The 24,109-nt window shown below is 32.0% G+C and overlaps 1 protein-coding gene and 1 long non-coding RNA gene across 3 annotated transcripts; one reads left to right on the top strand and one right to left on the bottom strand.

Moving 5' to 3' along the window:
• Positions 1 to 2,869: 2,869 nt before the first annotated feature.
• On the bottom strand, positions 2,870 to 15,613 carry LOC108322996 (CLIP-associated protein). 2 transcript variants are annotated; one of them, XM_017555318.2, is made up of 21 exons: positions 15,004 to 15,613; positions 13,525 to 13,680; positions 13,365 to 13,427; positions 12,807 to 12,875; positions 12,522 to 12,687; positions 11,574 to 11,735; positions 9,867 to 9,964; positions 9,550 to 9,624; positions 9,403 to 9,471; positions 9,241 to 9,326; positions 9,045 to 9,162; positions 8,535 to 8,633; positions 8,106 to 8,460; positions 6,176 to 7,980; positions 5,733 to 5,834; positions 4,990 to 5,094; positions 4,772 to 4,846; positions 4,620 to 4,688; positions 4,438 to 4,506; positions 3,686 to 3,787; positions 2,870 to 3,300 (listed from the first exon to the last, which is right to left on the bottom strand). In XM_017555318.2, exons 1-21 carry the CDS (start codon positions 15,334 to 15,336, stop codon positions 3,139 to 3,141), a joined length of 4,338 nt encoding a protein of 1,445 aa, XP_017410807.1. In that variant the 5' UTR covers positions 15,337 to 15,613; the 3' UTR covers positions 2,870 to 3,138. The 2 variants fall into 2 exon arrangements, with proteins under 2 accessions (XP_017410807.1, XP_017410806.1); XM_017555317.2 differs by having other exon boundaries at positions 9,403 to 9,624.
• A 3,564-nt stretch (positions 15,614 to 19,177) lies between these two features.
• LOC128195164 (uncharacterized) lies at positions 19,178 to 22,377 on the top strand. Its single transcript, XR_008246728.1, has 2 exons — positions 19,178 to 19,777; positions 22,089 to 22,377. It is a non-coding gene; the product is annotated as an uncharacterized LOC128195164 (long non-coding RNA).
• The last annotated feature ends 1,732 nt before the right edge of the window (positions 22,378 to 24,109 follow it).

The following is a 24,109-nucleotide window of genomic DNA, read 5'->3' as shown; positions in this document are numbered from 1 at the left end:
CATATAGACAAAAAAATAATTATAAAAGTAAGGATGAACTAACATACAAAAGATCATTTATAAAGCATGCATAGGCCTATTACTATACATAATCCATTTGAATTAATAATTATATCATAGTCATACGAGACTCCACCTTCCGACTAAAGTATTGATGTGAAATCTCAGGGAGTCATGCACTTATGGTGGCTTTCACTCCTTTTACAGAGTCATTGTCAATTCAATACACCATGTCATCCACAATGTTAGCCTGTTAACGTCTATGATCAAAGCAAGACTCGTAAACTAAGACCTCCTGCTCCTCTCATCACATACTTCATCTTTTTCTACTTGAGACTTGATAGTTATTAGAATGTTAGGATAATCTTCAACGTCAGGGCTTCCACATCAACGTGTACACTAATGAATTACCACCAACGAACCTCTCCACAAGATCCCTTGCCAAACTCATACAATAAAAAGCATTCATCATAGATTCTCATACATTTTCTTAAGTATATTTCACAACAACTTAACAACATATGTATGAACTATTTGAAACTTTAGAAAAATAATTGCAGCTTCCACAAAATTCAAAAACGTATGTTTTTGCATTCAAATTAAATTTAATTGAAAGAGTAACATAGTGTAAAAAGAATAAACTCAATTGGATAATTGTGAAAAACGTTATGCACCATACAAACAACAAAGGTCAAAGTTATCAACAACCTAAACTACTGAAATATTACGTGAAATATTATTCTAACTATATACCTCCAATTACAAATCTGACCAATCAAAGTAAATAATGATATATCTAGAACCCACTGTAAAAATTTCAACTAGATCTAACAGTTAATGAAGTATGATTCTTAATTTCACTAAGATGACTCTGAAACAGAACAAAGATGGTGATCAACTTCCACAAAAATGTGAAACTAATTTTTCTAAACACAAGCACCCATTTAATAATTCGTGTTAAAGTGAATCAATATATCTTATAAAGTATATATAAAAGTTTCATATTAATCTAACGGTTAACAAAGTGACAATTGAGATTTTACAAAGACAACTTAGAAACATATAAATAAAGTGGTAATCAGCTTCCTAAAAAAGTGTAAAGTGTAAAATTAATCTATCTAAGCACAAACATCCAATTAATAATCTGAATGTTCAAAGTTAATTAATATGTTTTAGAAATCATATAAATTTAGGTTAATCTAAATGAAATAGGAATTAAGATTTTATTAAGATAACTCATAAAATAAGCATAAACAAAAAAATCAAAACCCCACAAAATCAAAACTCTAGACATGATAATTATCCTTACTAAAACTCATGCTCATATCTCATATAAATTCATATTCTTCTTCTAAAACATACAATTATCATGTACAATTAGCTCCTCCTACCTCTTTCCGTATAGTTTCCTTCGGATCCCTTCTTTCCTTGTTCTTTTCCTTTTTTGCACTAAGTATAGTCTATCCAAGAAGACTCCTTCTCCAAAACTCACGTTACCTCATTCTCCCCAAAACTTACGTTGCTGCCTCTTCATTTATAGATAGAATTCCATTTGTATTTAATTTTCCTGATCCCAATTTTTCTCATTTTATGTATGAATTTCTAGAAAGACAACCATCAAACATAATTTTCTATAAGAGGTCTAGAAAATGTGATGTTGATTCCCAAGGTGTTCTCCATTTCTTGGGTCTTACAAATAATGTTTATGAATCTCACAATATATTTTAAATTGTCATTTTAATATATTTTAATAATGTATCAAAATGCATTTCTAAATATATTTCGAGTTTATGTGATTACAAATAAATTTTAGTTATACAATTTAAAATATTACCGATCTATAAATAATTTAGACTTTTTATTTTTACCCTTAGAAAATAATGCAAAACGAAAGTATTACAAACACACTAAACTGCCTCAACCGTGCATCTCAACCTGTCCAGTCCGCAAAGACACCCATCCACCATTTTCCACCCTCTTCCTCACCATAGTCAGTCCATTCGAAATAGCAGTCCTAGTGTCGGTCCGCTACTACTCTCGATCTCCATCCATTCAACCCCAATCCACTGCATGTCCAGAGGGATGTCAAACCGGAATTTGGAATGTAAAATTTTATATTCTGAATTTTCTAATTCACACTGTATAATATAAATTCTTAATGTCAATTTTTATTTTAGATTTTATAATCCATAATGTAGGTATAATTAGAATTTTAGAAAGTATGGGTGCAGGAAGAAAACATGGAATGCAGGAAGAAATTCACGTAAAAGAACCAGAAGGCCGTCTTCATTAGTTTTTCTTTGTAGAGTCTAAATTACTAAAAATATTTGAGAAAAAGAAAAAATTGAGTTATATTAAATTTTAAAGTTGAAAAGCGTACTTTTATTATTTAGTTCGTTTTTTTAAACATAACATTTTCAGAAAATACTTGACTAAACATTTCACAGCAATATTATATATAAAACGTACAAATCTATTTTTCTCCACATTTAAAAAAATTATTGAAAAATAAACCATAACACTATTAAATCATTTTATTAAACAACGTACTAGCAATATAATTTTAATTGAAACAACACATTACTTCCTAAAAATCTACATAATGTTTTCAGCAAACATTCTTACCAACCAAACAATTTAATCATTTCTACGAATCTAGATTCTTAGGATTCACGATTGTGTAAACAATGATCTTCTAGCACAATATATTCTGATAAGTAGCCAACGGCGTTTAGCATGCTCACATATAATTAATTGCTCAGGTTTCATCGAGTAAAGGAAAGGAAATTCATTTTTTGCAGTAACAAGTAAGCGTGAAAACAAGCTTTGCTAAAATTTAACCAAAATCCAAAATATTAAACTGAATCAATTAGACTTTTTTCAAAAACCATTTACTAAAATCAATAATGTTTACTCAATGTAGATTACAATTTGCGCGTATTTCAACACTAGCACTCTCCAAATTCCAACCTTGGCAGGGAAAAAGGAAAGACCAAAAAACCTATATATTTAAAGAGAACCAATGAGAAGGAAAGACGATGAAACCCACATCTAAATTCATGCACGCAGATATACAAAATACGCAACAATGACTTGACAACACCCATAATCCACAAATTGTTTTCTTCCCAATGAACACTAATCTTGAACGGTATCAATTGTTTTGCCTGTCCTGGCTTGTGAGATTCGATTTGCATAAATGGTGACCAACTTCAACTGCGTGCTGTTAAGCCCTTGCAAATACGGCAAGAATGCTTTCCCAAGCATGATATAAATATCCACAAGGCAGAAAACAACGGTCTGCAATGCAATCATCCGCCATTTACATAAAATGAGAATAACGCAACCGAATAATATATAAAGGAACAACAAATACAGACAAAAAGTACAATTATTAGTGGTAAATGATACCCCAACCCTTACATTCAAAGAAAATATTTTATAGATCATAGAACCAGTCAAACTTTCTTTGAACCAAGTCAACTTGGCACTCTTTTATAATGTGTTCTTAGTTAATCACAAAATTAATGTTTAAACCTTATAAAGAATTAAGAGAACAGACAACTAACTAACCTACGTATGCCGCTTTACAGCGTCTTTTAACTTAAAAGTTTTTTACCATATGACAATTTTGAAGATGTAAGAAGTTATGGAAAAATTACTCCAGATAAAAGACCTCAAGTACCTTACGAACATCTGCACTCTGGTTACCAAAGGCTTCAAAAAGAGCGGGCAGAAACGAGGGTAACTGAGCCATCAGTTCCTCCTGAGAAAGCCGCCCTACAAGCTGAACAAAAGCAATAGTACGATGTTAATTGTTAAACAAGATAAATATTTATAAAGCATTAACAGTTTATGCATAAAAATGAACCACTTCCTATGAACTAATGGTATGATATGGTGCAGGTACGTACGATAGTCATAAACACAAGGATACAGTGAAATTCATAAAAACAAGGGGTATGATACAAATAGAATACATTCAAGAGAAAAAGAAAAAGGAAAAAGAAATGTTCCAATGTGAAGAATGCAATAACGTATAGTCCTATGAAGTAGCAGTCAATGGGCAAAAGAGTAACCAAGAGATACAGGATAATCTCCGGGATATGTTTTAGGGTCTCGTTAAGTGCCCTAAACACACTAGTTGAGGAGAATTTAATAACCCCCTATTAAATTCTCTTATGAAAAAAAGTAAATACTTAAATGGCTTTGGTATTTTTATTTTTAATTTAATAACTACTTTTTTTTTTTAATAAATACATAGTTTTGCTACCTTAACAAGTGGCCTAAGTACACTAGTTAGCATTTACATTATATTTTAAAGGTACAAGAAGCAAATAAGACAATACGGACACAAATACTCCTTCCATTTTAAATATCATCGATTCGTACTTCTTTCAAGATAACCAAAAAAGTTTATTCAAAAGACACACTTACCTTTGTTAAGCAATTTATGCAAATGACAAGTGTTTTCTCATCCTCAGTAACCAGCAGAGGGACAATGACCTGAAATGGTTTAAATTCAGAGCATTAGCTTCTAAAATTAGTCAAACCTCATTCCCTTTCTCAAACATTTTAGAGTAAACGGGGCACAAAGTAGAAAATCAAGAAATACATACACTTAAACATCTGAATGGATCATACTGAGATAAAACAATGGTCAAGCAGTGCTCTGCTTCATTGGAGACCTAAATATTGAATGGGAAGAAGCTGAGAGTAGGGAAAGAAAGCAAATGCAGAAAAGACAGTAAAATTGACCAACTTTTGCTACCTTAGGAATGATATCTTTAGTAACGTGAAGCAGCTTCTCAATTACAATCTCAACAGAATTCTCCATGTCGCCTTTCTGAACAATAATAGTACAAGTTAAATTTTAAAATCAGAAAAATCATGTTTTATTAAATTAAGGTCTCAATATATACAATTGACATGATAGACGAGATCAATAGCATAATCCCCAAATTAAAATGAGATAAAAGGAGTAGGAACCTGATTTTTAAGCATCTCAACTATCAGTGAAAGAGCAAGCTCTTTGACCGAGGAATCTGAATCATCCAGTACCTCAAGCACAACTGTCAAAATCTGATTGAAGTACTGCAAGTACACCATGAAAAGGTCATTACATAGAGAGAAGGGGGACAAAAACCTCTACAACAAGTAACATACATTGTTATTTAACAAAATTGGATAAATTGTAATTATCTAACAAACAGAATTTACATAATTAATAATTGATTGCGCATCAACCACAATGAAAACTACCCAAATGATCAAGCAAAAATATTTCCTCACTAGATGAAGGGGGCATATACATACATACACACACACACACACACACACACACACATATATATATATATGCAGAGTTTAGATTCAGGGTTAAGGGTTTCTTTTATTTATTGAAGTTTTTAAGATTAATTTAAGAGTTATTAGTGTAGAAAATAAGCTTCCATTGTTTCTGTAAGCTTATGCGTTTTGCTTGATATCAAGAACTGTAACAGACAGTAACTACTTGGTAATAACAGACTGTCGGCCTGGCAATATCATACTGAACTAGTGATTAATTCAGAGCTTGTTAGTCGAATCATATAGTATCACGTTAGTGTTAAAACAAATCATAAGTACTTCTTTTTCGATATTTTATCTATGTTTCCCGTTTATCTCACTTTATATGACTGACACCCATATAACTAGGGAACAGGAAAAAAAAAACTTAATCAAATCAAGCATACCTTGGTCCAAATAGAATGATCATTTGATATAGAAGCATCAACTAATTGTTGAAGTGCAGTTCGTTTACTTGAAACAGGGCTTCCATCACCCCCACTGCATACCTACAAAAACAACATTTATACGTATAAAGTGATATATTCTAAAGATATACTTCTATTAGATAAACCTAAATACCATGATCCCCTAGAAGGAAATGAACCAAGTAAAGATGTCACTCATTTGTCTTTAAAATGTAATATAACAGGAAATTCACAATAAGCTCATCACCGATTGTCAAGAATAGTCATTATTCCTATAGTTTTCTGATGCATTTTTTTGTTCTAGGAGTATGCTTTATCACCTATTTTTTTTCCACTATCCTCTTCTCTTTCTAACAAATCCCATTCTTTTCCAAGCAAAAAACTTAAAAAACCAACTCATCCGTACTAGTTGCATCACTCACCATATGAAGAATTTGAGGAATGCTTGGTCCTGTTTCTGTTATGGAGTTAATCTTTACATCTTCGGCTGTGTGATGATTAAGTGCCAATTCAGAAGAATGTTCTTTGTCATTTACATAGCCTTCCGCAACATTTAAATGCTCAGATAACATCAAACCATTTACATCTAGACGAGGAGTTGAAAGACCATCCAAGTTTATGCTACTGTCCACATTTCTATGTTGGCTAGATTGAGAGGCAAGGTTTTGACCCATTGGATTGACTGCATATGCAAGATCTTTAGTTTTTGAAGCAAGACTGCCAGTATTAGGATCAGTTTCAAAATTTTGATACAGATGTTCCTGAGTTTCACCAGATGATGCTTGACCAAGACTAGCTTTCACTAGTATTGAATCCTGGGAACTCCATTTCCTGCCACCATCACCATCAAGGGATCCAGCAGAATACCTTCCAAGGTAATGAGCCTTCCTAGAGTAACCAACATATCCATCTTCAGAGGATGTTCCCACCACATCAGATGAATCATAGGAAGACTTAGAACGTTGTCTTTCTTTCTTGTTCTGCAGATAGTTTATTAGGTCTACTTCAATGCGAGGGGTATATTGTTTTAAAGCTCGTCTCAAAGAATTTTGTTCTTCAACTGACAAACTCAGAATGAAATTAAGAACAGCAATCGAATCAAAGTGTGAATACACTGATATAATGCATGTAATGGCTGCTTCTTTAAGCTTCGTATTTTTGTCATGAACCAAAGGGGTTAACTTAGCAAGCCATAATTTTAGGATGCCAATATTAGCAGCACCTTCTGGATTCATAGCATGTTTGTTAAAGGAATTGATTGCAAATTCAATAACAGCCAATTTAGCCTTTGGAGACCTCTGTTCATCTAGCGAGCGTAATAATGCCGGTAAAAGAGAATCTATACTGTAAGTTTTGCTCACAACTTCCAAAGTTGTTGAACATGGCTGCCTGACAAGTTCTTTAGGATCAATTAACCGAGAAAACACATGGGGTAATATTCTCTCCATGTAACCTTCAAAAGGCTTTCGGCATGCTGGAACAATATCTGCAAGTGTTGAAAGAGCAGCTTGTGCAACTTTATGATGGGGATCATCCAAGTGCTGGAAAAACAACTTCATTACCTTCTCAAAATTCTGAACAACTTCAATAACTCCCTTGGGCCCTTGCTGCAACAAAGAATGAAGATAATTAAAGGCAGCAACCCTAGCAGACCAGTCAGAACCTGAACTAAGTCCTTCACTCAAAGCTTCGTGAAGAGATGAGGGTCCTTCTGCATAGTTTGGCATCTCTCCAAGAGATAGCTGATTATCATCAAAACTCCTCCTCCTGCCAGCAGACATGCGTCCAGCCACATTCTTTCTCAAAAGCGGTCTCTGGAAATTAGGAACATAACTATTATGTGATTCCCTAAAGTTCCCATCTCTATAAGGGGCATCCAAATACTGCTTATCGTGGTTGGGTTTTATAAATCTCTTAGTCTCCCTAATATCACTGTTATCATCAAGTGAACTTCTTTCTTGTAATCTGTCAGAGGCCCTTTTACTCGAATATGATGATATTGATGATAAAGGTTCAATACCAACATTGCTATGATAGGACAACTTGGCAGAATCCTTTGAAGCTTGAATCTGGGTGATTATGTCAGACAAACCAAGACCACCATTTCGGTTACTACCTTTATTGATGCCAGAAGTAGTTGATTCTGTTGTTAAAGAGCTTGTCAGATGATTAGATGCGGAGACAGCAGCAGGGAAAGGTGGATCACGAGATGATGGAGGGTCAACTCCTGCACTAGGGGCAATAAAAGAAAAATTTACCGCTCAGATAGTTTAAAACATCAACCATTGAATGACATCTCGTCCTGTAAATTGAGGTAAATAAAAGCATTTGACAGGAAAAGTTATGTGGTACCTAGATCCAAACTCGATGACCGGAAAGATGAATTATGCTTATCAGACAAATCCAAGCCTCTAAGCATGCTTTCAATAGCAGAAACCTTCTGCTTGCTTGCATGTAACATGCTCTCCAAACTACGTTCTGTACCCTTACCAAGTGACTTAGCTTGTGATAGAAGTATACCAGAGGAGATAGATGTCCCTGATGATATACTTGAACTTCTATCCATCGCAACAATAGCAGAAGTTCCATAACCAGGTAGATTAGAGGGAGCCGATGTCTGACTAGCCAATGACGTCAGTGCCCCTCTATCTCGAATGGAAGGTGAAGCATGTCGCCGATGTATTCCTCCATCCTCTTCATTTATTAACTGCAGTTTACATTCCCGTTAAAAGATGACTTGAACAACAAAAATAAATAGCATTCACAAGATCACAAGTGTACCCTTTGAATGGCAGGGTCAAAGGATGCAAATAAACGACGCGATCGCTCTGGCCAAGTTTTTGCAAACATTCTGTAGCACATCCTTGCAGTAGATCGAACCTATCAATTTTCATATGAAATCATTTTCAAGTTCATAGATCTTCAAGAATCAATGACAATACTAATAAGTTTGTCCTAAATCAGTCAAAAATGATAAATAAAAAGGTTTGCCAGAAAAAAAAAAAAGTAAATGAGCATATTCAGCATAAATTCTAATACACAAGGTTTGAGAATCTTAATAATTCCTTACCATACAAAAACACTTTGTAATTATGACTACTAATTTATCTTTATGCATTTAAAACGGAACTTTCACCAAACGAGAACCTTTTACACTCTCCACAACTCCAACACAACTATCAAGGTGATAAAATTTCCCGCTGGCTCAGAAAGAAGAGATGCCGGATGGGAAAGCTATTTAAAGTTTACAAATTTGACAGTATATTTAACACATCAAAATTAAAAAGCTACCTCACTCATTGCATCTGAAACACAACACTTTATCATATCCTCATATAAATCAGCGGATCGATGTATTTCTGGTGCATCAGGCCAATGTTCCAGGACCAAAAGAGCATATTCACAACACCTACAAGCACATATCTCAGGTGGCATTAATAAAAGACCAAAACCCTTGACTGTCTTTTAAGTAGTTGAGAATATATACCTTGCACGAAGTACAGCATTGCGATCATTTTTTGCACAATCAGCTATACGGGGAAGAACCCGAGAAACTTTGCAGTTGCGCAACATCTGCAAAGTAGAAAACAAAGGTGAAAATGATACATAGCAAGAAGATGCAGACAATTAAATGAGCATATTATATTACCGTTTTTATGCAGTTATCTGCAGACTCTGCAATTACAAGCACAGTAATCACAACCAGCTTGAAAAGGACCTGAGTTATCAGATCAAGAATTAATAATTTCAAAATCATCAAAATTGTGATAAATCCAACATAACTAGGCCAACTTACTGGTATAAACATTTCGGCACATGCTTCAAAATCACCCAAGAGATCCTTTGACAAAAAGCACAATAGATGGCAGGCCTAGAAGAAATCAAACAGACCAAAAACTGGAGGATATAAGAACCTAAGTTATGGTCAAGGTCTTTGAATGTAACTATAATGAGACAAAAACAACAAACATATAAGGGAAGGAATTCATCAAAAATAAAGGATTGCTTCAAGAGAGATCCAATCTCTTAACTTCCAAAAACAGCCCCTTGAGACAATTTTTTGTTTTACAAATTAATAAAGGAGAATATACAAGAATAAAAATTTTAGAGTACCTGCTTCACAATGCTAGATCTTCGGTCTGACAATTGTGTGTTTAAAGGTCCAACAAGTTGCTTCAAGAGCCCACGAAAACATGGATAATCAGTAGCACCTGATGAAGAAAGCACTCAGAATGTATTCAACAGTCGAGCCACACAGGAAAGGAAATTGTATTACATTTAATTTAATAGCCAAATGAAAATTACAATTAACCAAACATAAAAACAATTTATCCTTAAACAATAGGCAAAATAAAATATTACAATAAGAAAAACAACACAGATAATTCAAATAAGGTATGCGGCCTTTCATACAAAGTCCCTTTTTATCTCTAAAATCTACACAAAATCTTCTCATTATATAAATACACCACACCTAACTCCAAAGCCTTTAATTTGGTGTAAAATTGACAAGAGAATATTCATGCCAAAGATTTTGGAACATTACAAATATTGTCTTTAATTTTAAAAATATACTACAGTTAAATCTCTCTAGTATAGTAACAAGAATTATTTTCAAATTGTTATCATAAAAATTTAGTCAAACGAATTATTCATAGATAAAACTGAAAAAAAAAAGGATTTTTTATTATTATTTTTATAAAATGATTTAAAAATAGTTTTATTCTATCTTATTACTGATTCATGCTAGTAGGCTTTTGATACAATCATTACCTCAACATGTTTAAAAAAAATTATTGTTATTTAATATTTGAAATTATAATTTTTATTATTTATTCTTTTGCACAGTGAAAATGTCATCATAAAATTTATCATCTAAGTAATTAATAATTTCAAACTTTTACTATCATACAAAGATTTAGTGAAAATATAATCATTAAGTAGAATAGGTTTCTGTAACGCTTTAAGAAATGGTAATGAGTCAAATATGTAAATGCAGTATATCCATAAACACACAGGTACACACATATACATACATACATATATATATATATATATATATATAAATTACACCCAAAAAAATTGTTTTTGCTGTAACATTTATAAATTCATAAAATAGAAGGGATTTTGTGCAAGTTTTAGAAATAGAAATAATTAACTAAGTATGTAGAGCAAGAAAAGGTTGGAGTAATTTACTCTCCAAATAAATAATACACCACAGTAAAAATGTTGGTCCAGATCATTTACTTTATGCTTATTAAGAAGAAAAAGGTGAAATAAATTTACCCATAAGATAAACTGGTTTACGCATATATTTAAAATCTAATTTTGGATAAGCTAGATAAGAGAGGTTTTACAAATTACCTTGTGCAAATACTGGTTTTGGCTTATGGAGAAATTCATTCCATCTTTTCTTTTCTAGTTTCTTCCCCTACAAATGTTTATGGATAGAAGTTCATCCAAACAGACCTTAAGTCACCCCAATCCCACAATTTTGCGGAACTAAGATTCTAAACACTATACATGGTTGACTGGCATCTCTCAAGTGCTGCAGCTAATAGTCCAATCAGTATTAACTTTCCTTTTTATTGTTTGATAAAAATACAATCGTTGTTTATCCTATAATGTCTTACCTCGGCTAACTATGACTTTTGTGTTGAATAAAAATCAACATATAAAATCCAATAAAATATTCATAAAAGATTCCCACAAACTTCCTTCATGATAGTCTACAACATTTTAGACTTAAAATAGCAAAGAAGCTCTTAATATTGCACTATAAGCACAAATATTTCTGAACAGGAATTTGGAACCACCTACCTCCTATAACAAGACCTTCAACTCTCTGCATAGCAGCAATTCGAATTGACCAGTCTTTTTCAGGCACAAGAGTAGATGCAATCTTCTCAATTTCCCTGGTTAACTCCTTATCTGAATATACCTTCACAGGGTCTATGGGTTTCTCAGTGATGTCACCTTCCCCTGCTCATGTTTCAACAAACAAAACGTATGTTTAAACAATCAATATTATATCAAACTATACAGTGTGTTACCAATAAGTTATACAGAATACTACAAAAAATTACAATTTTAAAACATGCAATACTACTTATCTCTTTGAATCAAATTATTTTATCTTCCTTCAACCATTTTGCCTCCCCCATCAAAATCAATCAATTTTTCCACAATTTGCACTTGCATCTCAAGTAAATTTTATCATTGACGAAATGCAGAAGAAAATATCCCCCAAATGACAATGAAAAGCATATCCAAGGACCAAAATGTAATTTAAGTTAGAATCCCGAATACCAAGTAGGTTTAACTTCTGGAATTACCCAAGGATACACATTAGCTACAATGTCAAAAAATCTGAATATAAGATTGACATACAAAAAAAAGCATAATCACAATTAGTGATAACTGATAGTATTTCTTATAATTAAAAGCTAGAAGTCCTAACACTGATACAAAAGCTTGGCTAACAAATATAAACTCAATCTAAAAAAGGTGGTGTCAAAGATAAACACGCCCATACATACTCCATGGTGTCCATGACTCCACACTACTTAACAATTCAAAGCAAGTTTCAACACAGCCACAACTATGCATCTTAAATTAGAAAATTATAAGAAAAAATAGACAATTACAGTGCCAGTATGAGAAAGAAATCATAAGATAAGATATAAAGCACAACTCCATGTATACAATTGCATCAATGCTAAACAAAAATAGAAACATTTATGACTGAAGAATTACAAAGGTACTAACCTCCGAAAAGAGAGGTCTCCCTGGAGGAACTTTTAGCCTTTGGACTACTTTTCTTGGGATTAACACTCAAATGCTTAATTTCCCCAGTAATATATCCACCTGGAATACCATCTGAAGAGCGAACTTTTGGCTGAATTCCTTCAAGCCTGGCATTAATATCTTTCACCTGAAATCAACATTATGAGGTGCAAATTCATTAGCTTAAAAGTGTTATACATACATAAACACAAAACCACACATATTAAATAACAAGGAATTAGGAAAGTGATTTCTGCTTATAATTACCAAAGATGAAGGAAGATTGTGACGGTGAAGTTCATCACGAAATTGAGGCCCAGCTTGTGTATACATTTCCTGCAAAAGGATAATGTCAAAGAAATCTACTAACAACAACATTCATATTATCTTAAACCCATAATCAATATCCCCTGGTATGACTTACAAATACATTGATAAATAACCTTTGTTAATGGCATCAAGATATTAATTAATGAAACTGTTCAATAACCATTATGATTAACTTAACCCGGTTATCTCAAATTTAGAGCCATGAAATTCACAAGCCTCCCGCATTTAAATATAACATCAAATCATGTCCTCTTTAGACAATAAACCTACTTCCATTTTCATATTCGTCAATATTTGTCATTCTTTGTTCCTTAAGCTAAAACAACATAAAATATTAGCAATTTTTTATGTTTAGTTCAGAAATTTAGGAATTGAAATTAGGTATTGATATGACATAAACCCCTTTTGTAGTAACTAACTTGGTAATGTAATTTGAGTCCTTTAGCCAATATACATTATACAATACTAAATGATTGTAAGATAAAGCATACTTACTTCAATGCACAAAATAGCTGCTTCCCTAACAGCAGGATTTGGATCGTTAAGCAAATGCAAAACCTGTCAACCATGCATGTTTTGGAAGGAATCAGCATTTCATCCCAAATATATTTAAATGTACGAATGATATGTACTGCTTATTTGTAAAAGTATATACAGGGGGAAGGATAGCCCGTTGAAGTGGGAGCTCAGTAGACGCAAATAAATTAATTGCAGCTGTGACAGTTCGCGTAAACTCCTCTCTAACTCTCCAGCTTTTATGTGCCCAAGCAAAGGATCCTGCCCTTTCAACAATTATAGTTGGAGAAGAAACCTGCAAATGGTAATCCAAAATAAATTCAAAATGTAGGGTACTCAAATAATATCACTTTGAAAGTTTCAATGATACATATTTACTTCACTTTTAGGCACATATAACATAAACACCCAAAACACATGTGTAAACATTATCCAATCAGAGTGTGTTTGGATGGAATGAACTGGCCTGGAATGCAGTTAGCATCTTCCGTTGTTTATATACATTTCATGATGAAACAAAAAATAAATAAACTAGTTCTATCACATACTATATTCCGCAAATTGGAGGGACAGAAAAGAGTAGTATTGGATACAATGGAATGAAATACATTTCATCAGGTTCCATTCCATTCCCAAACAATTTGAAAACTGGAGTCTGCATCATGCCATGTTATTCCACCCGTTTCCACAAGTCCAAATATAGCCTTGGGTAAAGATACAGAACGAAAGTGTGAGAGAAATACTACACCTATAATAAGGTCATATAGATAAATAAATCCAATCACAAATTAGCATTGTGAAACTCCACTCATATGTAGTATTAAATCACAAGCTTGTGCCAACATTTACGTTATGAAATAAACCAAATGCAATCTATATCGCTTAGCAGTAATCTAATCGCTGAGAGCTAAAATAGTTTCTATCTTAAACTATTCATGGATCACATCCATCCACGGGCCATTTAGAAAGGACGATGCACCTACAAAGCCTATGACTACACAATTATCAACTTAACAGATTGCATAAGTCAGTTACAATTAACTGCTAGCAGAGATAAATCTTATTTGACTCTCAAATGAGACAACCAGAAAAACTATATATTTTCACGGACATTGAGACTATCGGAAAAAGAAATTCCAGAGCCTGTTCTTCAGCAGAAACTAGTAGTAGACACTATGCCACATGTTTTTTGACGACCCTCCGGAATGTAGGTTAATTAAAAAAACCAAACGACGCCATATTAATTCATTGGACTTGAAGACACCACAATTTAAAACACGGCATCTAAAAGGCTTTAGGTTCATGAGTTCATCTATCCTAATAACATACACAAGGATCCAATCACACCAGCAAGAGATCCTACGGCTAAGCCGTTAACTAAGACTAAAGATCTAGCTATATAACTCAGTTTTTCATTCTCCAGAATCATAACGGCGATCATGCAAAAGCGAAACAGTTACAATTCAGATTTCACTGCCGCACAGTTTCCGCTCGATACATCAAAGTCGCTCATTATTATCCTAATAATTCCTAATCGGCACCCTACCGTTACCAGTTAGTTACCACCACACTCGATCATTGTCTAGTCTAGTCAGCATCGAGTATCCAGGTATAATACCTCCATGAGAGTGAGCAAGAGGCGCCTGGCGGCGTCTCGAACAGGCTGTTTGGCGTCGCCGAGACGGTCGACGACGGCGGGGAGGAGTGCGTTGAAGTGAAGCTTGAAGTGGTCGCCGGAGAGGACGGCGGCGGAGGCGAGCGCCTGCAGCGCGCCCTGCGAGACGCGGAAGTTATTGTCCTTCAAGAGATCCATACAAGTGTCGACGAGCGAAGTCACCTCGGAAGACGAGAGGCTCTTTCTGGAAGCTTCCAGAAGTTGGTGGAGGCGCTCCACGCCCGCCATCCTCTCCTTCGTGTCCTTAGCGCGTGACAGTTCCAGCGCTTCCTCCATTTCGATCCGCAACCAATCAGATCTGAAGAGCGAGCGAGTTAGTGAGTCACTCAGTGAGTGAATGAGTGAGTGACTGAGCGAACGGGTGAGACTTCCACACCAATGAAGATGAAGAATCGGATGAGATGACTCGGCGGGACCGTATAATTTCTCAGAGAGAGAGACAGAGAGAGAGAGGCTGGATTGACGGAGAAGAAGAAGACGAAGGTTGAAGTTGAAATTGAAATGAAACGAAATGAAATGAAAACTTGCTTATGTGGTTGTGGGCGAGGTGGTTGAAATTTTAACAATCCTTTTGTTTACATTTCCGTTCTTTTAGAAAATAAATAAATAATCCGACAATAATAATAAACAAAATCCAAACATATTTTAAATTATCCTTTTTCTCCGTGACCTAATTTCTAAACCATTACTGTTTATTAAATATTTATTTGATGATTCCATTGTATATACACAGTCTTCACTTTTTATGTCATGTTTGTATTTTAACTACGTAACGTGGCTCAATTTCTTTTTACAGTTTTCTTCAAAGCAATGTATAGCTTTTGGAAAAACTTAACTCACAAACAAGCACTTAAAATTTATACTTAAAAAATCTTTGATTTAATTTTCATAGTTTATTTTATTTCCTATAATTTTAAATTTTAGATAAAGAAAATAAAAAAATGATTTTTTTTCATTTGGTTGTCCTTTGGGGCTGTAAATCATATATAAATTACCCTTATGTGTTTGCTTATTTTAAAAGCTATTTTAGTTTAACTAGAGAGTGAATTACCGCAAAAAATAAAATAGAAAAAAGTATCTGAGCAGCAGCTGCTGTTGTTGTTTTTAAACGCTGTTTGCTCAAGGCACCCTGAAAGGAACCACTTATATAAAAGACAGTATAAAGTTAAATGATTTTTGTAATGATAGTGATTGATTACAAGATTTTGATACAACGGAACCACACTGCATTATTGGTGTGTGTATGATCAGGTAATAAAGTTTAGAGCATTATAAAATATTACATAGTGAAGTCAGAAAATATGAAACAAAAATACAAAAGTAAATAAAAAATAGGATACAACACTGAAAAGTGTCATTTTATAAACTCTTGTTGAAATTTGGCATAAGTTATGAGATGTAACGGCGAGGAGTGGGGTCGAAAATGAGTAGGTCAATGTAACAACCTTCAAAGAAAATGAGGTAAAAGGTGCAAAAATGGGTTGGAATTTGAAATGAGTCGATAAATTTTATATATTTTTTAAAGCAGTGGGTATTTATTTGTGGAAAATTTAAGTGCTGTAAATGTGGTTCTCCAATGGTATTTAAAGTTATATTTAATAATGATACATTTAATGAGATGTATAGTACTAAAGGAAAAAGTTAAACGTAGTTAAGTAAGACTTAGAACAGCACGATTTATTTATTTTTTGGGTAATGTAATGTAAGAATGGTGTTAAGTTTTCTAAAATTGGTAAACACAAATTGCTGTATATGTTTTGTTTCAAAGGCTGGGAGTCAACAGAAAAAAAATAAAATAAAAGATAAAGTAAGTGATGTGGTTTTTAAGATTCGGTATGTTTTAGTGTTTCAGAAACTGATGGAAGAGAGAGAAAAATACGGGTCTTGTTGGTATTTAGAATTTCATGCTAGGTTCGACAAAAATAAAAGTCAAGGATGTTTAGGATCGGGTTAAAGGTTAAGAAGACAAAGTACTAATTTTAGATTTTTAAAAACATCTAAAAAAATTGATACTAAATTCTTTTTATTAAATTAATTATAAAATTAGGTTTAAGAAAAATAAAATCTAAAAAAAACTAGTATCATTTATTAAATTAATTATAAAATTATGTTTAAGGAAAAAAACTTCAAAAGTTTGTTTTAGTACTAATATATTTTTATTAAATTAATTTTAATGTTTGATAACGAAATTTAATTAAATTATTATCAGTATAACATAATTTTTGGTGATACTATAAATGATATTTAATGAACTAAAATAATTTTTTAAAATAATTATAATAATTTAATAAATAATTTTGTATAAGAAAAGGGAAATAAATTTAAAATAAAATATTTTACTTTTAAACTTTGTTTTAAACTTTTCAAAATTCTTGAATCGTTGTAATAATATTTAATTTGTATAGTTTCAAACATAGCTATCAGTATTGAGAGGAAATTTAAAAAATTAAATCAATTAAAAGAAATAGAATTCTAATTTAATTAATACAATTAACTATGAGTTGTAAATTAATAATATATTAATACAATACTTTCAAAATATTATTTATATATATTTGGTTAAATATGTTTTTATCTCTTAATTTTAATTTTAAGTAAAAATTATAATTGTGTTCTTTTCAAAATTTTGATTTAATTTAGTTCATTGATTTTAAAAATATGTAAATTTAATTTTTTTAATTAAATTTTATTTGTTTGATTTGATATTTTAAACATAGTAAATATTAAAGTGAAAATGTGTAAAATGATATAAATAATTTTAATATTATTATGAAACATGTTTAAAAAGTTAACTAAATTTAATAAAAATTTAGTTAAAATAACTAAATTCATACTTTTATAAAATTAAAGTTTTGAAGAATGAAAAATTTCAATTTTTACTTAATAAAAATTATTTTACATCAATAAAAATATATATTTTGTGAAAAAATAACATTTAACTTAATTTTAGAATAAAAAATCTTTATATTTTAAGTTAAGATAAGATAATTTATAGACCTGTTTTATAATAATTTGATATATAAATTTTATTTACTTTGTCATATTACTAGTTAAATATATATAATATTTATTTTAATAAGTTTTTTGTTTGATAGTGTGAGACTTTTAAAATTATAAATATTTTGTTTTGATATTTCATCACACTTATGAAAGTATTACACTCGCATGTAATAGTACAAGTGTAAAGATAATGTAATATATATATATATATATATATATATATATATATATATATATATATATATATATATATATATATTATTAAGTATGTATAACAATTAACTCAAAAAATGGTGTACTCTACAACTTTCTTAATATAGTATTAAAAATCAAATACATTAATTAGAAGTTTCAAGCATTAAATCACCGTCCAATAATATCTCTCATCTACAAAACACTCCACCAGAAAACAAAGTAAAATCCTTCATAAAAGAAATCAACAACCTACTTAAATGAATATTATAGTCAATTCATTTAAATCACCTTGCTATCTATATATATAAGGAAAAGTTGATAGAAAATAATATTTCATTTCCATTTAATTTTAAGTTTTTTTTTTTACAGAAATATGAAAGGATTATCATGTACAACAGAAAAATATATATTAAATATATTTGCCATTGCTTGTAAGATATTTTAATGCATATATCTATCTCAGAACTATATGTAATTAATGTCTTTTAATTATTGTTTCGCAAAAACTAAATTGATGTTTTTGTCAAACCGAGCTTGCTTTCATTATCGATCCATGTAGTTGCTCAGTTTCGTTATTTATAAATCCAAACACAGGAAACATTAAGTGTATTTATTTCAAAACAATTTATGAAGAAAATCGTAAAAGGAAATATTTTTAAAATAAATTTAAACAAATCATATGTGTTGTAGTTCTTTTAAAGTCGGTTTTATTTATTATATAATGTATTTAATTAAATCATTTGATTCAAATGTTGGTGTAGAAAGATAATGAGAAAAAAAATGATTTTTTATGGAAATCGATCTTTTCAATTTATAAAAAAGTAAGATGATTTAATTGATGTATTCTGATTTTAAATAATTGTATAATTACAACTGACATGTGTTTTAATTAAAATAAGTAGTATTTGTGAGACCCGTAAATTTTGGGAATGGTGGGGACATGGTGGGCACCATATTTTCATTTATTGGGCTGCACACATCAAAGTGGAGGGTCCTCCTTTTGTTGGCTATGATTGAAGGAAGTGTTGAAAGAAGTTGATGGAAGGAGCACATCATACAACTCTCGGCATCCAGCAGATGGAGAAATCACATTTCAATTATTTCTCTTAAGTGGAGACAACATAATGAAGAGAAGGGACCACCACCCCACTTGGAGAAGCACCTCACGGTTTTTCTCTCTAGCTGCACCGAAGTGTCTTCTCTTCCTTTCTATTGATGAGCTTCAAGTAAAGACACCAAGGCAACCATGAGAGACCAACAAGCATACGTAGCTGCCACAAAAGAAGTCCAGCCATTACAACCATGGAAGAAAAAGGGGAGAGAGTTGCTGGAAAAATCTGGAAGAGTTGCTGCAAGATCTGGGAGAGGTGAAACGGAGAGCGTCCGGAGCTGCAGCTACAAACCTTGGGAAGATTGATTCAAGAGGGGTGTTGGATGCTGCATCCAGAGAAGTGGAGAGCTCGTGGATTTGGAAGGTGATCCGCACACTGTATTTCAAGAATTTCAAGGAGGTCTTCAAGAGGTAAGGGGAGCTAACTCAACTTGGTTTCTAGATTTTTTTGTGGATGTGACTATGATTCCAATTGCTTGATTTTGATGTGGGGAGCTGTATGGAAATTGATTTTTGGTTAAATGAGTGGAATGATTTCAAGAAAATGATTCAAGTGGGTTGTTACTATGGTTTTGACCTATGAAATTTTGGTATGAACTCTATGATGCAAAATTGTTGAATATATAATGGATTAATAGTGGATTTTCGTTCTAGCATGATAATCTATATGTGTATGAAGTTTTTGGTGGATTTGAATGTGAAATGAGATGGAAACCATGATAGTTTACCCTACTTTTTCATCAAGTGCGAAAATGGTTTGTTTTGGATGATTGATGAAATTTAGATGGATAAATTGATGATTATGGAAAGAATGGTGTGGTGTGAATGATTAATTGGTTAAAGTCTAATACAAAGTGGAATGATATTGTTTGAAGGTATTTTGGAGTTGATTTTGAGATCAAATCTATGGGGGTTTAAGAATTGACTTAATGAAGTATTGGTTTTAAGTGAGAATCTGTAATGAATATCAATTGATTGGATATTTACAAAGTTGTTTATGATGGAAGTTAGCTAATAGGTGGTGAAGGTTGAATTAGTAGTTGTTATAGTGTGTTTGCCATGTGGATTCAAAGGTATTTTAGGGGTATTGATAAGTGAAAATCTAAAGAAGGTAAATCTGAGGTAAACTAAACATTTTAAGCTTGATAGTGAGTGATTCAAAACTGGTTTGAACGTTGAAAGTGGTAGAAAATGGAAGTTAGGTTCCTTGGTAGTTTATATGTTGAAGTTGGATTGATTTTGGACTATTTTTAGGGGTTTTAACAAGTGATATTTTGAATTATATGTTCTGGGCTGTAGGTGTTGATTTGAAATCTGTTATAGAGCCAATTAGAACTTGTCCAAGTGGTTAGTTTGCATAAAACAAGAGTATAAGGTGTAAATTTGAGTTTAGGTGTTTTTGGAGTGTCAAACATGATGTGAGATACCAAGTTTCGGGTTTGATGATCAATAGATGTTTGATTCGAGTTATAAATATGTTTTCTCATCAATCCTAATGTTTAGGAGGTCACTTTGATCATTAGAATAAGTCTCAAGTGCATAAAAAGCCAAATCTGCACTTGCTGTCAACTGATACGGCGCTCCAGCGCCCTCGGGACGCTCTCCAGCGCGCTTAAACTGGTGCAGGTCGCGCTCCAGCGCCCTTTGGTCGCGCTCCAGCGCGCCTAAACGCAGCAGCAAGGTACAGAATTTGTGTTTGATAGTTTTTGGGGTTCCGGGTGTCCGTTTTAGACGTTTCTTGAGTCGTTTTGGAGGTTTTGAACCCTTCCGGAACTGTTGGTGATGGTTTCAAAGCCATTTTCTTTGTCTAAGTATGAGTTACGGGGTTTTGTGTTGTTTAGTGGTTCTTTTAGGATTGTTATCGTCAGGTAAGGTGTATTGGATTGATTATTGTTGTTTGCTTAACAGATTGTCATGTATGAGGAATGTTTGGAATGCATGATATGATATGATTTATGTGAGAAGTATGTGAATAGTGTTCGGATGAATAGTGTTCTGTATAATGTTGAATTTTAAGTTCCTTTGCTTTTGGATTGAATTATGTGTACCAATGTTTGGAATATTATTTATGACATGAATTATGTGAATGTATGAAATATGTCGGATTTGTTGTGTTAATATGGCGGTATTTGATTATTCATAGTTGTGGTTAAGTTTCAAAGTAACAATATGATTCATGGACGTAATTCCATGATCCTCAAGGAGAGGATACATGGTGGTGTTTTGGGGTTGTATAGAATGATTACATGGTAGCTCAGTTTTGGGGGTCATCCTGAAACTCCAATGGTCTTTCTTCTCATGTAGAGAGGATTGAACATGTGGTGAGGAGTAGCAGGAGGTCCTAGTCTTGGATGCTTCCATATGATCCAAGGTGAGTGATAACGGATTAACCTCGTGATTGTGGTCGGGCGGGAGTGCCCAAAGTTTCACCAGGCGGGAGTGCCAGAGCGGGAGTGCTCAAGTTCCATAAAGCCACCACGAGTGCAAGACCCGCCATAGCTCGGTAATCATTCTGGTCCGGACGAGTCGGGATAAAAAGTAACAAGTCAGGGTTTAATGTAATAAGTCTGGTGATATTGATTTACCATGTATGATTGACTTTTGTATATCACGTTAAATTGTATAACATGCTTTTTATATCTAGCTCACCCTTGCATTGTTTGTGTTGTGTGCTGTTTGGGTATGATTCGTTGGCGATGATCATCCACTTGGATGGGAGCAGATGTTGTCGAGGAGAGTCCTTTAGAGCAGGAGCTGGAGGATACTAAGGTTGCGGAGTAGTCTTCTTAGGAGTTTCCCATATGGACACGTGTAGTGTTCGACTCTTTAAGCTATTTAAGTTCGAATTTTCGTTTTCTTTTATTTCTGGATGACTGTAATTTTACATTTAATTACACGTCATGATCCGACTGTTCTCTTTATTGGAATGTTGACGTCTTGATTATGTAATATTGGTTATTATATAATCGGGATGTTACAGTATTACTCTGAATTAATTAGGATAATCACTGCTAATGTATTATTTTATTACTTTGATAACTCAACAATAAATTTGGCAATTAAAGTTGTGGTGAATGAAGACTTGTTTAATTAGAGTAACTAGATTAATTTTAATTGAGGTAAATACAACTAATGGATGTATTTTCATAGCTGAATGTGTAGACATTGAGAATGGAAAACTATCTTTTCCTGTAAACGGTCCGAAGGCAGTATGTCAGTTCTTGTATTTTTTATAATAATACTAACTTATTTTATTGAGATACAATTTAACTATTATTATAATTTTTGTTATTATTATTATTATTATTATTATATATATATTATTAGCATATTTTTAATATAGATTTATTTATTTTTAATATCATATTTTTAAAAAAAATTGAGATATAACTTAAGAGATTTAAAATCTAAGATAAAAATATTTGATACTATTAATACGTAAGAAAAAAAATTGGATGAGACTCTGAGGAAGAAAATTGACTCAGAAAACGTATAAATGTTTTCCTTTAGAAGAGCAGGAGGGAAGTAAAAGAAAAGGAATGAGTAGTCCTATGCAAGTTAAGGAGTAAAATATATTACTTTTAACTGTTTTTATTAAACTCTTTTAGTATATTTCAAAATTAACATATATTTTTTTATTAAGTTTTTAGTAGGAGATGTGACTGCTATTTTATTCAATTATTATAATAATGATATTGGAGATCATATAAATAACAAGTAATTTTTATTATTTATTTTAAAAACTGTCTTATCAATAATAATAACAAATATAGTTATATTTTGATAGATTTTTTTATAATATTTTGAAACATTTGATTAATTTATTATTGTGCTTATATATTATAAATTCAATAAAACATGACAATATATTGTGTTAAAATGTTATTAAAAAATTCGATAAAAAAAGTGACGCGTGTACTCTATTAAAATGTTACTAAAAAAGTGACGTTGAAACCATTGAAAAGCATAACTACCTCATTATGGATTATATCATTTATTATTTTATTAACATGAAATTTAAGTTTGTATTTCATAATTATAGTTAAATTTAATATTTGATGAAACTTAATTTTACCATTTTTTACTTAATTAGTATTTATAAGCATTTTGAATGTGTTACTATTATATATTTTTTATTAATTCACTCTTTATTAAGTGAGAACTAAAATTTCATTTGAAAAATATTATAGAACAATCAAAGGAGGAAGAAAGTTTATTAACACAATAAATCATAAGCATTCATTCCATGAAACTTGTAAAAGTTCATTTTATTTTTCCATAAAATAATCTATTGATGTTATTTATCCCTCTGGCTGGCTGAAAATTAAACAACAAAACATACAGTGAAAAGAATTACGAAGTACTCAACCATTCATTAATTTGAAATTGAAAAGACAAGCTTGTAAAATATTTTTGTGGATTTTTATGGAATGAAAAATGATATTTCACCTAATAAAATTAATTATCTCCATTTTAACATATCTTATTCCAGATAAGATGTTTGTTCACAGTTGTACCTTTAACCAAATCTGACAGTGCAGAGGCTGTGTCGGTTGATATAACATTTTCTTTTGAGACGAAGAATTTCCATAAGAAGCACCAATTCCAAAAGTGTTACAGACACAAAACAGAGTTCACTCTTGAAATTGCTTTCAGAAGACTTTTAAAATTATTACACAATCACAATAATTGTTATGCTGATGGGAAGTAAGAGTTGTGATGACAATAGTTGACATAAATTTA

The sequence above is a fragment of the Vigna angularis genome, chromosome 2 (assembly GCF_016808095.1).
Source record: "Vigna angularis cultivar LongXiaoDou No.4 chromosome 2, ASM1680809v1, whole genome shotgun sequence".
Classification (NCBI taxonomy): Eukaryota; Viridiplantae; Streptophyta; class Magnoliopsida; order Fabales; family Fabaceae; genus Vigna; species Vigna angularis.
This window is presented reverse-complemented; position numbering and strand designations above follow the sequence as displayed.

Coding starts and splice junctions, on each gene's coding strand:
- LOC108322996 (XM_017555317.2), bottom strand. CDS start 15,336: ATGGAGGAAGCGCTGGAACTGTCACGCGCTAAGGACACGAAGGAGAGG. Junction 9,625..9,866: donor GATCTAGCATTGTGAAGCAG/GTACTCTAAAAT, acceptor GATTTCTTCTAG/GCCTGCCATCTATTGTGCTT. Junction 4,847..4,989: donor TTGAGATGCTTAAAAATCAG/GTTCCTACTCCT, acceptor ATTATTGTTCAG/AAAGGCGACATGGAGAATTC.